An 18,479-nucleotide genomic window follows, 5' to 3' on the forward strand; every position below is an offset into this window, starting at 1 on the left:
TTATTACATAAACACCATTAAACAGATTCTGTAGATATAGTGTATACGTTTTCTGAAGTGGTATTTGTGTTTGTTAATTTGTTTATTTTCCATAAAATGACAAAATAGGCTAAAAATTTGAAATTATCTACACGTCAAAAACAGATTCATTCGCCTTAATCAAGTTTGACGCACGACGCCTATTGTCTAGACTGTTGACAAAGTCTATGGTTCTAAGTCCATAGTGTGGTCTATCGCATACTACCTTACTATTTTTAATTATGAATAATCGATTCGAGGTCGAAAAAACTATTTGATTATTAAAAAAAACATGTGTGCAATTCACACGTGTTAGAAGTGAAACCTTCAAAAACAATGTTTTTATTATTAATAATATGTAAATTGGACGTTTTTCAATGTCTAAAAGTAGGATAAAACTTTTAATTAAAAAAATAACACACCACGCTATCTTACTAAAACGCTGTAATACGCAGCCGCATACAGTGTACAGTAAGCTCACGTAGTTTTCACATGCACTACACACGTTAAATGCTCAAATACAAGCACGTATTAAACAGTGTGCAATATACATACACACTGACATCTGCTCTCTCGCTCTGGCTCACAAATTACAGGCGACTATGCTTAGAAGACGGGAGTGGGGACGCTACGAAGTATGGCACAAAGAGGAGAGACCGATAATATACAAATTGTATGTATATTTCTGTCTCATTCTTTCCCCTGGCTTCATCCTACACATTTTTGTATTTGTGTCTCTTACCTGTCGTTTTTTCGTTGCATCCGGTTTGAAATCACAACGATTCTAAAGAAGTTTCACTTCAAAAATTTCATGGCTAACGTGGCACCTGACAATAGTGTAAAAACGTAACTATTATTAAAATAAAACAGATCGATTTAATATATAGGGAAAAACAACTTTGTAGAATACTTAACGACAGATGTGACCTACTATCAGCAGAGTTACATTAGGGCTTCTATATTACATGCTCTAATATAGTTTTTAAAAAAATAACTGCGCCACGACGGTAAAATCATTAAAAAAAATACATTTGACGATTTTATTGTGGTCTACAACGTTGCCACGATTTCCCAAAATAGGAATTATTATTTCTAGGTACATTTTTTTTGTATTGAGAAACTTTATTTTTCAAAAGCTTTACGTTACATACTTTTCAAATTAATAATAGGACCAGTTGTTATTTTACTAAAATGGCAGCTAGTAATAGTTTTAAAAAGTAAAAATCAGGCATTAAATCTAAATAATCGATTTTTGTTTTACGCATTATTCGATTATAGAAACGATTATGAATTACATACCAACGATCAAGGTACATCACTACTTACAATGATGGCGAGTACTGAGTAGGATGATGTATGACAGATGATGTTGTGAAAATCGTAGAAAAAGATGTTTCTCATGTAATTATTGAATTGTGTTGAAGTGAAAGTCGCATTAAACGCAAGAAAAATATTCCTAATAAAATCTTATTTTGAATTGATTTATCAGTAATGATCTAATAAAGGTAAGTGTATTGACATTGATCGTTTTCATTGTTCTACTTTGTCACGTTTTAATTATTATGGAATATTGGATATTTATTTTGTATATAAAAACACAACATGTGCATTACATCGCTGTTTCATACTTCCGTGTTTGTAAAATCGGCAATCATTATTGTTACTTATGTGATGCATTTGTGAAAGAGAAAGGGTCACTCTATTTGTAATTAACCCACTTAATATGCAATAATTACTTGAATCATACATGAAAACTTTTTATTTTATTACCTTTAAAAAAAATGATTTTTTAGTTCCTAAATAGTTGTAGTTTTTAATTCCAATAAGTTTTATTTTATATAATATAAATAAATAATTAATATTCCATGTAATTATCCTGTATATTTGACACTTTTTATTGTTACTTATGAAGTAAACATAAGAAATGTGTAAGTCCATATTGTAGATCATTTAATTATGTGATGAAGTTAATATAAATATGTTAAATTACTTTATTGTCTCAAATTTTTTTCTATAATCATTTATTTAAGGGAAAGTTAAAGTTAAGACTTATCTGTGTATGACTCATATTTCAAAAATGTACTGGATTTTGTATATGGCAGGCTTACTTAGTGCCATGTCTTGACTTTGAATTTAAGCCTTAGTTACAGAATTTGTCACTTGTAGTATTTTAACTAACAATAACTAGAATTTAATTATAAATATTATTTGTTTTATTTTAGGAGCAAGGAATAAACTCCACCCAAGGTATTATTTTATATTTTAATATGTCATATTTAAACTAGTACAGATTAATAATAAAGTTTTTTGTTTGGTTCTATTAAGATGGCTGAGGTGGATCCTGAGACCTTGCTGGAGTGGCTGTTGACAGGGCAGGGTGATGAGCGTGATATGCAGCTTATTGCTTTGGAGCAGCTTTGTATGCTCTTGCTCATGTCAGATAATGTTGACCGGTGCTTTGAAAGGTAATTTAATACTTATTTATCAGACAAAAATGTATAAATAAACAAAAGGTTACCTTATTAATGCATTTAATCAAGCATTTCATTTTAAAATGATCTTGTAAAACACTCAATATATAGTTATATTGATGTGTTACTGTGTACTTTACACTATTGTAGCAAAAATGCAAATATTTTTCCTTAAGAATCAATAAATTATGACATTTAAATATATTTTCTTATAGATTATGCCATTTTTGTCAGTACTCAAGGTTTGTTAGCTATGTAAATCTGTTAATGGTATGTTGGCATGTTGTAACAGTAAAAATGCCATAACATTTTAAATGTAGTGTTTTACATTAAATCTCGCAAGTTATTTTGTAATGTATCACCATGATGATAAAGACTAACAATATTACTAAATTATATTTGGATTACAGCTGCCCTCCACGAACATTCTTACCGGCTTTGTGTAAAATATTTCTTGATGAATATGCACCAGATAATGTATTAGAAGTGACAGCTAGAGCAATCACCTACTATTTGGATGTATCAGGTCAGTTACCTATGGTTAATCGGTTTATTAATTGTTGATATTAGTTGTTTATGTTTTATTAATTTTGTGTTATCAATTTTCAATAAGTATGTATTTAATAACTGGTGGCTGTAAGATCTATTAAGAACAAAAAGGTTTCTTAATTATTGTCCACAATGTCTATTTGCATCTGATATGATACTTAATCAATATTCTACATAATGCAGTACTGGAAATTATACCCTAAAGATAATTATACCAAAGAATTTTTATCGTTTTAGCTGAATGTACCAGAAGAATTGTAGCTATTGAAGGAGCAGTAAAAGCTATCTGCAGCAGACTTTTGACTGTGGATCCTAACAATAGGACTAGCAAAGACCTTGCTGAACAATGCATTAAGGTTAGTGAAGTGTTTAAATTTATGCAAGTGCAGCTGAAAGCTAACGGTTACCTTTTTTTAATATGCTGTTTCCTCTTGACATAATATTAATGACATATTTGCAAAAGGGACAGTAGTCTACAAAATTTTAATTTTTTTCAATGTTTGTTTTCAGCCCAAATCTTCAAGTTGAAAATTTGGTCTTTTCAGCCCTTTAAGTTAAATCACGTTTGCAGGTTTTGGAATTAGTATGTACCCGAGAACCCGGTGCTGTGTGGGAAGGTGGTGGATTACCAGCTGTCCTACATTTTATTACTCATCATGGAACTGCTGTGCACAAAGACACTTTGCATTCAGCTATGGCTGTTGTTTCCAGGTAATATTTCATGAGGTCATTTACAATGGTCAGGCTAAAACGACATGTATTTATTATTTTACCTATTATATGAAATGTTGTTCTTATTATAAAGATAGTAAATACAGTCTAAGCGCTATATAACGACACTCAAGGAACATTGCATATTTAGACGTTAGAAAGAGTTAAATGAAAAGAACAAAAATCTGTATTACAAAAAGAAAAAGATTATTTTAGACTAATGTTAGTAATTACATAAAAACAATTCTTATTTGTACGCTATTGCGTATAGTCTGTTATTTTTGTCTGACGTCTCATGGTGCACCACTAATTTTGTTATATTTTTTTACTTATTACTTAACTTGCGATATTGAGGCATCTTCGTGGTAAAGCACGTGCAAGCAATTCATAAACAAAAGAACGGATTTCAAGAGAAAGTTCGGTACGCATGAAGCTGACAGTCGAATTATTACGTGCTAGGAAAATAAGGTGACAAAGAACAGCTCTGCAGTTTCGTTTGGTTTCAGATCTAATTTTGGCAACTTAAACAGAATGTTTTAGTATTTAACTGTTGTTGATGAAGACCAACTAAACCAACCAAAGCTGAGTGTTTTCGATGACGCTTTACGATGACGATGTTACATAGAGTTTACACTCTATATTACAGACTACTTGCGTTTTAAAACTTTACTATTGTACTAGTATACCATACTATATACTACGCACAATGGACCTATTGAGCGTCTAAGTGCGGAAACTGAGTCCACACATACATACTAGTATACCAGTCATGATTGTACTATTGTATTCAGAGTCTGCGGTAAGATGGAACCCGGTGATGCCCGTGTGGGCGATGCAGTGAGTTCCCTGTCCTCCCTACTACGTCACAGCGATACACGTGTCGCCGATGCGGCCTTACGATGTTTTGCGTCACTTGCGGACCGATTTGCAAGAGCTCACGCCGACCCTGCACCGCTAGCCGAACATGGTACGGGGTTATTTTAATAGTAACACGTCACGCATATAAATAATAGTTTATTACCAATTAATTAGAACATATGTATTGAGGTTTTTAGGTCATTGTTAAACGATTAAATGGATAAGATGTTATCGTATACATGTTTTTTAGAATGCGCCCTTAATAATCTTTCGATTTATTATTATAACATAGCGCTAGGTGACCTGAAGTTTCGACCTTTTTATTTAAGTTTATTAACTGATGATTCATAAAAAACAAAAATATATTACTAATACCAGATTGGGACAAATTAAGTCATAGTCTGGACAGTATGATATTGCTACAAGCTTTGTAGTCCATGGATAACTTAGTTATGGTGTTAGTGGTTAGTATACATAGTCCAGAAGCCGAAAGCCCTGAGTCAGATTTTTACAGAAAAGTAATTGATTCTTCTTGGTGGACACAGAGAGATGATCACCTACGTCTTGTCTTCGTTAGGTTTTAGAACTTAGCCTTATTATATGTGTTAACTTTTTTATTTACAGGCTTGATTGAAGAGTTGGTACATCGTCTGGGCAGTACCGAGAATAGCGACGACAAATGTTCAGTGCCATCTGTATCTACCACAGTCAGTCTTCTAACTACGCTGTGTCGCGGCTCTGAACAAATCACACATGTATGTATGACTTTATCATAATAATTATTAATAATATTTCATACAAATATCAAAATGTTTTTTTCGTTTTAGGATTTAGTTCGCCTGGACCTTTGTTCGGCTATAGAAGCAGCTGTTCAGTCAGATGAACGCTGGAGTTTGGAGTGTATGCGTTTGGTTGATTTATTACTCGTACTGCTGTGCGAAGGGCGTCAAGCTATACAAACGTAAGTCGAATGCAGAAAGTTATTTTTTGTATACAAAATTGTATAAGTAGTACAATTGTATCCAATGGTGTATCTTTAATATATCCTAAACCTAACCTACTAATGTAAACTCCTTGTAACTCCCCTTGATTTAACGACCTTCTCCCTAAGGCGTCGAAATCAATTGGCTTTGGATGGTTTAGCTTGTGTTCCATACAACGATACACTTTACATAGCATTACAAGCACTGTCAATAACGACAACAATTGAGAAATAAAGTACTTTTTAAGTTACTTAAATTAGTAAAAAGTGCGCAGCTGTGTACGTACTTTTGTCGTTTTATTATCCTAGCCCGCAATAAACTTGACTTGGATACGAACTTTCTAAGAACTTCGTTTATTTGTTTCCAAATTGGGATTCCTACACGTGTAGTCTATTGTTGACCATAATTTATAAGTAGGAGTCATGGATTATCTATACGCTTTTCTTCTCTCCATTTAACGACAATTCTCTATACGATAGTTTTCTTAAATCGGTAAATTATTATATATTGTCAAGGTGTAGAACGTAGGACATAGATTCTCTATTATGTTAATATTTATAAATATTTGCGCATATGGTCTCGCTATGTATTTAACCTCTCGGCTAGTTAAGTGGTTACAAATTCTTAGTGTTATATTACTATATATAGAAAGATTGCAAAATTATATAAAAAAATTTTTTTTTGGTACATATCAGGAAGATTACAATTCAATATGATTATCTTTTCAAATTAAATTTAACGTTATGACAATTACAGTGGGTTAAACCGCAACAGTTCAACTGCCGCAAGCAGTAGTTCCTCGGTAGTGGGGTCCTCAAATGTGTCTGCAAGTGGTGAGGGTGTGAGGGACAAGTCTCACCGGCAGCTGATCGATTGTATAAGAGGAAAGGACACCGATGCACTCATGTCAGCTGTCAATACTGGCGCGGTGGATGTAAATTTTACCGATGACGTGGGACAGACTCTTCTTAACTGGGCGGCAGCGTTCGGGACCAGGGAGATGGTTGAGTTTCTGTGTGAAAAAGGTACAAATACTTTTAAACGTAAAGCTTTCGATTACCCTAAAAAGTCTTATAGATTTAATCTCCGGAAATCGCTAATGCATTTGAATCAACGTGACATGGAAAGGCAACTCAAAGCTAATGGATAATGTAATTTTTTAAAATTAACTTTATTCATATAGGCAACCAAGTACAGTTATAAACGTCAACAGAAAATATATTAAATTGATTCTAAATTTACTGTTACTACCAGTTTAGTTTAGAGCGGGCAAGAAGAAATAAACTCTCCGCCACTATAGGTATATAATTTATAATACTTAGGTTTGAATTAGACTTACGGACAATATTTTTATTTATTTTATTTATGCTCTCAAACATCACAAATGACAATCAAATGACTTATGAATATATGGTAAAAACGAGTAGCCCGCAAAATTGCAACACAACTCTCGAGGGGACTCTTTGTATCAAAGAAGTCGCATGCGGCCTGGGACCGCCAATATTAAATAGGTATCCATATAAAAAAAGAAACCAATAATATTAGTAAATATTTAAAAGTGCAAGGTTTCTAAAACAACTCGGCGAAAGGTCTTTATGGAGTAGCTGAAAATGAGTCATTTTGCATCACAGTTTTATTGTAAACCCGACACAATCTGTTAGCTGGACCATCAAATGAGCACAAAAGAGGCGTGTAAAACGGACTACACACATTTTTTATTCAATAATATTTTACCATACCGAGATCGGTCCGCCAACAAACTGTGATCGATATTATAGAAGCTTTATTGTTAATTATATACTCTAATATAAAATAATAATTATCTTCAGGGGCGGACGTAAACCGTGGCCAGCGAAGCTCTTCTCTCCACTACGCAGCATGCTTTGGTCGACCTGCAATTGCCAAAGTCCTCCTTCGGTATGGAGCCAACGCCGACCTTAGAGACGAAGATGGAAAAACGCCACTCGACAAAGCGAGGGAAAGGCACGATCAAGGTAAACGGACCGGTCAGTTTTGCATTTTCATTATCACTTATCCCCTAACCCTATAAAATCGTACCACGAACTCACCTTGCCCTATATAATCTGAGTTCAATTATATGTTAATGTCAGTTCAAATTGCATTGTTATACAAACTTGTTTTGTGGTCTGTTAAACCCCGATTGTGTCTATATGCCAATTATGTATATATGCAACACTTGCTCGTATAGAGACCAGACAATCAGAGGATGTGATGGAATCTGTGGCCCAGGCTTATAAAGGATATTAATATTTATGAAAACTAATTTTGATGGGTTTTCATTTTCCTAATAATAAATAAAAAGTCACGAGCGCTAGTAAATGTTCTCTTAAATAAAAACATAGACACATAAATTACCTTTTACCGATTTTAAATAGGTAACTTTCTTTAATTTTTGCTTTTATAGCTGACTTTTTTGTAACATTTTAAAAAACCTCCATTATTTTACAAAAACAGGTCACCGTGAAGTGGCAGCCATTTTGCAATGCCCCGGAGAATGGCTTGTTGTTAGCAATCAAGATTCGCCGGCTTCATCCAACGATGATGATTTCCCTGACACCGGTGATAAGGAAATGGCTGCAATTTATTTAGAGTAAGTTTAATTGCTTATCTTGCATATAAGACGATTCAGTATTTATCACGTATATTGATAAATTTATTGCATATCGTGATCCATGCTTGTGCCTACTTCTAATTCTTGACCTTGAAAACATTAGAAATATGGCCCTAGCGATTGTTTGGAAAAATAATGTTCACGATAACTACTGAGCCAAACACTTATTAAATTCAATTAGTATTGGAACGAAGGACGTAACGGCCTATTAAGGGAATCAATATGCAGAAACATTTCTGCCATGCCACGTGGCGTTTACGGGATACACATTGCGATATTAAATAAGTAATTTAACTTTGACATTATTTTATGTTCTTAATAAGACATTATAAAAATTGATATGACATTTTCATGCCTATTTACGTACATATGGCTGATTGTGCGGATATTTGTAGTTGATCGATCTAACCTCTGTACCACTATCTTGGCAAATAAACGATTATTATTATTATTATTTCAGTCGTCTAGTACCAGTGTTCTGTTTGCGGTACATAGCAGCGGGCGGCGTAGGCGTAAAACGTGCATGTTTATCGCTCGTACGCAAAATGGTGCACTACGCACCCTCGCAACGTCTACGTACGCTGTCCACCCCCCGAACTGCGTCGCTTCTGACGAGGCTTATAGCAAGAGTCCTCGATACACAGGTATAATTGTTTTTTTTTATTTAAACTTGTTTTAGAAATTTATTAGCAGTCTATATATAAATGCATTTTTAATACAAAAGTTCTAGAAAAGTCGATTGGAATTAGAAAATGAGCGGTCCAATCGGTATAGTCTGTTAAGATAATAACATGATTTCATATACGGGTTAAATATAAAACTTCCTTTGTAAATTTTCGAAAGTTGAATCATGTTTGATGGCCGGAGTCGAAAAACTGGTCTACTCGTAATAATTTCAGGCACTGATTTATCGGTTCAGAACGACTGTTTCGATTTCTTTCAATTAATTTAGAACACGATAACGTTGTAAAGTTATCTCATAGCATGTATAGCCATCAGTGATTTCTATACAACTAGGAGGATCTCGATACCGGACGTCGAGCACAGTCGCGGTATCTGCGCAGTCGCTATATCCGCCCGCCCGTGGTAAAGTTACGATGGTGTGAACGCTCCTTCCTCTTATTGTTTTAATATCCCTCGCACGGGTTAACTCCAAATATTTATTTCAAACGGAATAAATTCGTGTTAATTTGTTGTAAATAAATGCGCTAGTCCCATTAACATTTTTTTTTGTCATTCATGAATCATAACTAAAAAGTCGATGTATAAAGCAACACACCATCGAATTTTACCCGCATTCAGCGAATGTGACCTTATCATTGAAATTCATTTAAGATAATAGGAATTTCACAGTTCTTAATATTAGTACATTTTCCTTGCATGTTCCTTTATGCATTATGACGTTATTATCGATCCTTTTATACATAGTTACTTAAATAGTAATTGAATTTCTTTCGACTCTAATGTTGCGCGACTGTTTACGGATTTAAATATTTCATTTCCCTAGGATGATGATGACGGACATTTAACCGTGCTCGGTATAGCAGAAGAACTGATGGTCAAAGCGGCCGATATCTACTTGGAGCAATTCGCAAGATTAGGCGTGTTCAGCAAAGTGGACGCGTTGGCTTCTGCCTATCCACCGCCAGCCACTGAGAACAATGCTGCTGTGATAGCTGCAGGTTTGTTCTTTATAAATAGTATACAAAGTAAATTTATAATATTTGTCTAATTTTATAGTAAAATCGTGTGTGTGCTTATGTACACGCGTTAGAAGTTATACTTCTTCGGCGTAACAAGATTAAAATCTTTTCAAAAAGTTTATCTTTCGCCGTATTCTACTAAAATATTCTACGAAAAAAATAGTCTCAAAAACTACAAAAGAAATATAACTTCAAAAACTATTGAAATAAAACATTCATTTTGAGACGTATATAAGAATTAAAAGCGAAACGGTGAAACATGCTTAAGACACATTAAGTCATAAACATTAACAACATTGTATTAGAGTAATTTGTGGAACAAAATGTATTGATAGTTGCATACCTTTATTTAAGAAGCTCAAAATTTTATCTCTTCCCTATATTTATTATTTAGAAGTGTTTCGTGCACAGAAACATACTTATTTTTTAGTCGAATGTAGAAGTCGAAGTAAGAAGTAGACATGGGGAGAAATTAGCTGAGCCAAAAATCAATCTGGAATTGTTCAGGAAAAACACCTTTCGTATGGCAATTAAGGTTTACAATAATTAACCAAAAGAATTAAAAGATCTTCCGACTAGAGTCATTAAAAATCGACTTGGTGTTTCACTTATGGAAAAAATCTATTACTCAATAAATGATTATTTGCATGAAACACTGTAATTGTATACATTTAATAACATATGTACAATACAAATAATATAAGAATTGACCAATTTTAATATGACTAATAATGTAAAATGTAAAACTGCTTTAAAGACAAATTTGCGCGTCATTGTATGTGGCAGAATATGCGAAATTACTAGTGTTCCACCATTTTGTACCATATTATTGCAATAAATTATTATTATTATTAAAATTAGGAATTGATTAATGTTATTATCTGTTATCAATTGAGTGGTCAATTTTGGCCTCTGATATATTGTGATAACGGACATAGAATCTACACTTGAAGAAGCTGGTTTCGTTCACGGCGTTGTTAAAGTATCTTTATTGAAGGCCGTGTACGCAAATAAAGAATAATCAGTACAACGGACGTAGAAACCTCCTTAGATTACGAAGCTATACACGTGATTTTTATCGTTAAAGGACCGTCAAGCGAACAACCCGGCGAAGACGCATCCAGCCTCACAAATGGTACGGCCTACTCTTGGGGCGAATGGTCGTTGTGCCGCGGACGTGACGCCCTCTACGTGTGGAGTGACGCGGCCGCCCTCGAGCTGAGTACGGGCTCTAACGGCTGGTTCCGTTTCCTGTTAGATGGGAAATTGGCTACCATGTACTCTAGCGGCAGTCCCGAACATCAGACTGATAATACTGGTACGTTCTTATTTTTTGTACAAATTTAAATATTATGTACAATTATCAAATTATTAAAAAAAATACTGTTAGCTGTATAAGTAATGTATTTTCAGAAAATCGTGGCGAATTTATAGACAAACTTCAGAGGGCGCGTGCGTCAGTGAAAAATTCGGTGCCCCAACCAATTCTATCTAAGCCAACCAATACAAAACTTATACTTGGAAACTGGGTACTGTCTTGTAAAAAGTAAGTACAACATCAATATATTGATGTTTCAGTACAGTTACACTGAAACATGGTAAAATAATATATATGTCGCAATACAAGAGTCCCCGAGTTGTTTGTAAGAACAATCGCCGTCGATTTCGTCACCACGTGGCATATTTCTAATTTAGATTTAAAGCGCAGTGAGTCCTGCGTACGACTTTGCTGGATGCCATCCTAAACCAAACTGACCGACCACCGACCCGTTTCCCCACATTCGAATCGTACACAGACCTCACTCAAACGCCATCTCTGAAAGATTTAGCTTTTTTTAACAACTAATAACGACATCTATGATCGCTTTAACGCAACCTCGTCGACAAATAAAAGTTTATTATAGTATGCTTAGTACGCCTTTAAGTTCTTGCGAGCACTATCGTTATATCGTAACTCTTAAAAGGAGGAACCCGTGAGCTCGCCTAACATATATGTTTTTTTTTGTATCTGTTATAATTGTATTTAAATTATGTATGTTATATTGTATGACCTTTTAAATCAACAATAATAATCCATTCGCGTTGTAAGGGGATCCATTATTTGTCTTAGGGATGGTGGGGTACAATAAATTTGAAACCAGACGGGACTCACAGTTGGCCTACTACGTAATGAAAGTCTTGAGGGGTGTAGTGTGCAACCCAAGTGTACTCCAAGAACTGGGTTTCTTAGTACCTATGAGATATGTGTGATGGCGAAGGCCTATTTGCGATACCAAAGGCAAGAACTAGTCTATTGCAAAGAACACCGTTATTCTGGACGTTGCGACTACTGAATGCTGTCTCCAGCACTATCGATATATTTATATGTTCGCAAAGTGAATGCACAGTAGCGATATTGTGTAAATTATGTGTTTTATATGTATTTCATATTTTATTTAATGTTTCTCGACAATATCGTATTGGCGTTGTGTGTAAGGATAATGTATGTATTTCTTTAATAATAAATAAGCGTGGGCTGTGGTAGATATTTGCATCTGTTTCATTAGTCATTTTATCTTTGTTTGCAAGTAGCTGATCAGCCAGCTGTGTCTGCCACACGTCATCAATTAGGGCTTAAACCTTCCACTTCGTGAGCGTTTTCTCTCATGAACAGTTAATGAAATTAACTTCTCTTATGGTTATTTTCAGGGAGAAAGAACTTCACATACATAATACTGATGGGCAGCAGCAGACAACTATATTGAAGGAAGATTTACCTGGTTTTATTTTTGAGTCAAACAGAGGGACAAAGCACTCGTTCACTGCCGAAACATTTCTTGGTACGTAAATTAAAATTTATTCGTTATAGTTAAAGCTATTTATAAATACTGAAATATTAAAAATTCAACTTAAAATATTTTGTTTGTGAATATAAGTATAGTGTTAGTGTTATAAAGAAAAATGGTTATGCTTTCGATTTGGATTACATAGGAGGCGAAATAGGCAGCCCTTATCATATATACTCATGCCTAGAACTGACCTTATTAAAGGGAATTTGAAGTATAACGTTAGTCAACAAATTACATTGAACTAAGAAAGAAAAAGCTTTGTCTGGCATTCTGATAATCCGTGATTTCATCTCGCAACTCACTTCACAAACAGACCTCCGTCACTCACCTCATTTTTGAAATCTCATGGCATTCTGTCAAGCAATTTCATGTTACGTCTTAAGTGGATTTGAGATCCGAATCCCTTGTGAAGTGTGTTAAAAGTGAGTTACAGAATCTTATCTTATGTTTTATAAACAATAAAATCAATAAGTATCACTCTCCATTTTCGAATTTTTCGACATCGGTTAAGATTTTTAAATGATTTGTTAACTAGTATATTTCCAATATATGTTTTTTTATTGTAATTTATTTTAGGTCCCGACCTAGCAAGTGGGTGGACTGATCGTCGGCCGGCTGTGACAAGCAACGGTAATGCGACTCAAGGCCGTAGCCGACTCTCCGCTAAGACTGAGGCACAGAAGGCTCAGGTATCTTATAACATCAACCCACAAACAAACACTAATTCAAAATAACCGTTATCCTAACCTATAACCTAGAGCCCATATAGAGTTATAGCACCTTCTCTTAGTAAAATATAGTTTTATCGTGTTGGCGTATTTAGTAGACAGGTTTATAAATTGATTCTTATTAAATACACCTCTTTGCTATAAATTTACTTAATTTTATTTTCTGCCTTCCAAACTCACTGTTGACCTCAAAGTGGTCAATACAGAAAGCCTCTTTGCATATTCGAAATAAAGTATTAAATATAATAATATTAATCTTTGTGAAAAATTTATTGTTTTATATATTATTTATTGTTAGGTCGGCGAGCGAGCACGTGCGTTGTACTCCCGTCACTTAGCGAGCGCCGCGTGCAGACAACCACGTGCGCCCGTCGCGAGACTACGGGCCTTACTGGCAATGCTTTATAAAATCTCCACGGATGCCTCTGGTACTATGTTTTTTAATGTTATTTGTGTTGCTATTATTTTTCTAACAAAAAAGTAAAGGAAAGCACGACAGCGTTTCATTCCCTTGTCTTTGATTTTACTGTTTCGGATTTATAGACAAAAAGTTTACTTTAAAAATATAAATGAAGAAGGGACTGAAATGTGTTCTCATGACTATGGATAATTTAAATAAATGTTTTTTTTATTACTTAAGGTGATTGGAAAAAAGAGTTGCAAGAAACACTAAACCATCTGACAGAGTTGTTATCTGGTGAGGAGCTGCTGTCAGCTTACGAATTGGAATCTTCAGGCTTGGCTCCTGCACTTTTGCAGGTTCTTTCGCCACAAGCCAGTGGTGAGTGTGGAATCAAAATATTTTCCCTATTAAAATATTAACTGGACAGGAGGTTATACTTTAACATTCTGCGAGTTTAGCGGCCTCAGCTTGAAACTTAAGACGAAACTATAGCTTTGTATATTTTTTAGTTGTGCGCTATTGATTCAGAAATTATATTTATTTCAAAATCCAATACTTTTTAACGTATGTGAGTTAGACATACCGCCGAGACTTTCTGAATACCCTTAGGCAGTTGTATTTGTTGCGTTGTGGTGATAAAATTACCCCCTGAAATATATAATATTTCCCCGCAAACTTCAAGTCAAAGCATCGATAAAATACATTAAAATTACTTTATCATTTTGTTCTTTGTGTCTTTGATTTTCCATTAAAGTCTATTTTAATTATATGAATGACCAAATGGTCTTTCTTCCACGTAACATGAATTATATTCGAGTTCGAGTTACAAACAATAGTTATCTATTTTTTCCGCTTCAGATGTACCAAATCAGCTATCTGAGCGCGAGCGCATTCTTCGCGAGTGGTTAATGGAGGGAGACACTGGCGCCACGGTCGCGTCGCGGCTTGTCGCGGTGCTAGAGAGTGTGGAACGACTTCCGGTACTTGCGCCTGTACTGGATGCACCAACAACACACCCTTCTGCTTTACATCATCTAACTAAGCGTATTAGGTACGTAAAAATCGCTGAGCGTGTCCACATATTTTTTGATGTACGTCTATTTGTTTCTTTAATCACGTGTTTGTCCTAATTTTGTGGGATATACATATACAGCGATAGGTACGTTCAAATAATTATGCATATCAGTGTTGTCAATTTTTTTTTGATAGAACTTTTAATACTATCCAGTTGCAGCTATTACAAAATAAATACTTTGTTCTTCGCTTTACTTTTAAATTAGCAGGTTTTCGATTCTACTAGAGCCTTATATATCTAATAAAATTTCAGGCTTCGTGTGGAACGTGCAAATGACGATACCAGCGAAGACACAACGTCGAACAACGGCAACCGTAATCTTAGAGTCGAGGCCTTAACGACTATTAGACAATTGGAGCGTTTCCTCGCTAAATCTGTCGCGCGTCAATGGTACGATATGGAGCGATCTACATACAACTTTGTTCAGAGAATAAAGTCGGAAGCACCAATTAACTTCACGTATGACGTAAGTATAGTAAATTTTATTTATAACCCATTAAAGCTTTATTTATGTGTGAGTCTGTTTTAGGTCAAAGACCTCTAAAAAACTTAATTTAATAATTTACAATAATTCTGTGTTTTTATACTATGATAAATTACCTGATTGAAACAAGAATTAATTTTTAATAAACAATTAAAACCCCAAGACAAACAATCCGAGAAAATAGAGGACACCGTGAGTCATTTCTACAAAAACCCGTCATCTTTTCGTTCATCACTGTTAAAAGTGTTTTCTTTCAATGAGTAAAAGCTATGTTAACAAAAGACAATACTAAGAATTAATTTTACGATTTATGATATTTAAATAAATTTTGTAAAAAAACACATTTTTGTATCCACAGCACGATTTCGATGATAACGGCATAATTTACTTCATCGGAAGCAATGGTGGTACTTGCGAATGGGTAAATCCAGGCGCACACGCGCTTGTCAGCGTTTGGTCATCGGATGGCCGACAATTACCTTATGGGAGAGCTGAAGATGTCCTCTCGAGATCACCAGAACCGTTGAATGTCCATACAAATGATGATAGACGTGCTTTCATAGCTTTAGACCTCGGCCTCAATGTGATCCCCACTGCGTATACGTTGCGACACGCGCGCGGGTACGGGCGATCTGCGCTAAGGAACTGGTTGTTCCAGGTTTGTGGATGTCAATTTTATTAAAAATTATCTATAATTTAACAATTCGAAGTTAATACATTTTATAATATGTTGAGTGGAATCAAATTTGAATGTGGCTAATTTAATTATATACAACAAATATCCGTAGCAGTCCAGATTGTTGAAGTTTTTTGCAGAGCAATTTGATGAAGCCGAAAAGGTCTTATTTCTCAAGAGTGATTTTGTTCCTAGTCTTCCGTTTGAAGCCTTTATGAAGTTACAGTAACCGCTTTTTTAGGTCCATACACATTTTGTTTACCTATATAGATGTTAATGTTTTTACAACACACATTTTACACAATATATAAAATTCTATAACTGTATATATTTTGATCCTTATTTTAATTATGAACAGTTTTAAATAGATCTTTAGCAGTAATCATGTTTGTATCTGTTTCAGATGTCAGTGGATGGTGTGACGTGGACTACTTTGGTGACTCACACAGACGAACAGGCCTTGCAAGAGCCTGGTAGTACGGCAACGTGGCGCGTGCGATGTGATATACCGTACAGATATCTTCGCATACAACAAAATGGGAAGAATTCTTCGGGACAGAGTCACTATCTATCGCTGTCCGGACTCGAGGTCTACGGAAAGGTATGTAAAAAGACTCCTTCTCTCTTAAACTATTGCTGTTACAATCACGTTTTATTGATTTTTGTAATAAATTTAAAGATTTTGTAAAGAAAATTATCGTTTGATGATTTTATTAGTTGTTCCAGGACCGTTGAAACTTTTTCACTGATAATTTTTAAGATGATGATCCTGATGAAGCTGCCTTAAAAATGTTTGAAAAAACTGTTTTTTTAGTACTTGTCACCTCTATTTAACTATTTAAATGTCAACTATCTATGCATTTGTATCCATACATAAAATATTTAACCTAATCTAATTATAGTAACTAATGATAATTTTCTCTTTAGGTGATAAGCGTTATCGACTCAGTACCTCGTCAAGTAGGCGGTCCCACGAGCGTAGCAGTGACGTCAGCTAGCACGGGGAGCGGAAGTCGTACGCGTCGAATGTCTCGAAATGCACGTGGCGTGTGCGTAGGCGCAAGAGTCGCTAGAGGGCCCGATTGGAAGTGGAGGGATCAAGATGGCGCTCAACCAGCTATGGGCACTGTCACATCTGACCTTCACAACGGATGGGTTGATGTTAGGTAGGAATAAAAAAAGAAACTAAAGAACCAAGTAATAATTCAATCAATATAAAAAAATACATATTTAAGACGCTTTAAAATTTGCGAACCTTCTGGTAGTGTGAGTGTCAATGGGCGCCTTGCCTTCTATCCGCTTGCCTCCGCTAATCAAATGTTGTTGTTGTGCACATTGTCCACTACATAAAACGGGTAAAAATATTTAAACATACAAAAATCGGATTTATTTTATGTTATTTATTCACTTTAAAGGTGGGACCATGGTGGCCGTAACTCGTATCGTATGGGTGCGGACGGAAAGTTCGACTTAAAGTTAGTGGGAGGCTACGAACATAATACAAACGCACGCTCGCGAAAGAGTCACTCAACACCAAGTTTACCGGATGCTACTAATAATGATAACCAGGTATGACTTTTCAATACTAATGTTATAAAGCTGAAGAATTTTGATTATACTCGATTTATCGAGGAAGTACAGTATTATTATTATATTTTCACTAAAGTATTTAATTTGTTTCCATATAAATGTTGAGATCTTGTTTAAGTTATTTACCGTTATATGAATCTACTAACCTTGTTTGTGTGACACAAATAAATGTGTATTTTTAACAAATCGTTATACATATTGATTATTGTTGTGTTTTACTTTTTTTATATTTTGGGTAACAAAGAGCAAAACGAATTAAATTATTTGACAAATATTTCAGGTTTCTGTTGCGTCTACGGAGCAAGCATCGTCGGCTGATAACATATCAGGAGAGGAGATGGCCAGTAATATGACACGACCGCGTATGCACGCTACGGATCTCTCGGCTATCAATAACTCCACGCACCATATTAATACTGGTAATAATATTCGAATTATACGTCTTAAGGGAAGATTCAGAATCCAGACTTTGGTACCCAAAGTTTGACAACCCTTTCACATAAAGGAGTCAATTGTCACACAGATTTTAAACGTTTAAAACTTTGACAGATCTCGCCACAATCGTGGAATCGCTAACTCTGGGTGCGGAAGGTAACAACTGTATGGCAGATTTAGCGAACACTTCTCTAACGAATATGGAAATGGGGCCTACTAGTATTACTGATATAACCAAACCATACCCAGCCAAAGAACCGGTACCGGAATCTAACAGTCAGGAGGTGAGTTCGGTATATATTGTTCGAGATTAAATGTTGCTAGTACTAAACTGT

The 18,479-nt window shown here is 34.9% G+C and overlaps 1 protein-coding gene across 5 annotated transcripts in view; it reads left to right on the forward strand.

The window, feature by feature from the left end:
• Positions 1-1,358: 1,358 nt before the first annotated feature.
• Positions 1,359-18,479, forward strand: part of LOC123720838 (E3 ubiquitin-protein ligase Ufd4) — a 29,278-nt gene continuing 12,157 nt past the window's right edge. For 3 of the 5 annotated variants that reach the window (XM_045677624.1, XM_045677626.1, XM_045677628.1), the window contains exons 1-28: positions 1,359-1,523; positions 2,241-2,265; positions 2,344-2,483; positions 2,900-3,015; positions 3,276-3,394; positions 3,610-3,749; positions 4,541-4,716; positions 5,232-5,362; positions 5,435-5,568; positions 6,347-6,615; positions 7,420-7,596; positions 8,066-8,201; positions 8,683-8,866; positions 9,730-9,904; positions 11,013-11,243; positions 11,339-11,471; positions 12,614-12,744; positions 13,330-13,442; positions 13,780-13,909; positions 14,122-14,262; positions 14,743-14,935; positions 15,212-15,425; positions 15,802-16,101; positions 16,523-16,720; positions 17,047-17,285; positions 17,535-17,688; positions 17,990-18,128; positions 18,259-18,428. In XM_045677624.1, the coding sequence (XP_045533580.1) occupies positions 2,344-2,483; positions 2,900-3,015; positions 3,276-3,394; positions 3,610-3,749; positions 4,541-4,716; positions 5,232-5,362; positions 5,435-5,568; positions 6,347-6,615; positions 7,420-7,596; positions 8,066-8,201; positions 8,683-8,866; positions 9,730-9,904; positions 11,013-11,243; positions 11,339-11,471; positions 12,614-12,744; positions 13,330-13,442; positions 13,780-13,909; positions 14,122-14,262; positions 14,743-14,935; positions 15,212-15,425; positions 15,802-16,101; positions 16,523-16,720; positions 17,047-17,285; positions 17,535-17,688; positions 17,990-18,128; positions 18,259-18,428 (4,383 nt within the window). In that variant the 5' untranslated portion in view covers positions 1,359-1,523; positions 2,241-2,265. The remainder of the gene's footprint in view (positions 1,524-2,240; positions 2,266-2,343; positions 2,484-2,899; positions 3,016-3,275; positions 3,395-3,609; positions 3,750-4,540; positions 4,717-5,231; positions 5,363-5,434; positions 5,569-6,346; positions 6,616-7,419; positions 7,597-8,065; positions 8,202-8,682; positions 8,867-9,729; positions 9,905-11,012; positions 11,244-11,338; positions 11,472-12,613; positions 12,745-13,329; positions 13,443-13,779; positions 13,910-14,121; positions 14,263-14,742; positions 14,936-15,211; positions 15,426-15,801; positions 16,102-16,522; positions 16,721-17,046; positions 17,286-17,534; positions 17,689-17,989; positions 18,129-18,258; positions 18,429-18,479) is intronic. The other 2 variants (XM_045677627.1, XM_045677625.1) reach the window with 2 other exon arrangements.

The sequence above is a fragment of the Pieris brassicae genome, chromosome 2 (genome assembly GCF_905147105.1).
Source record: "Pieris brassicae chromosome 2, ilPieBrab1.1, whole genome shotgun sequence".
Taxonomy (NCBI): domain Eukaryota; kingdom Metazoa; phylum Arthropoda; class Insecta; order Lepidoptera; family Pieridae; genus Pieris; species Pieris brassicae.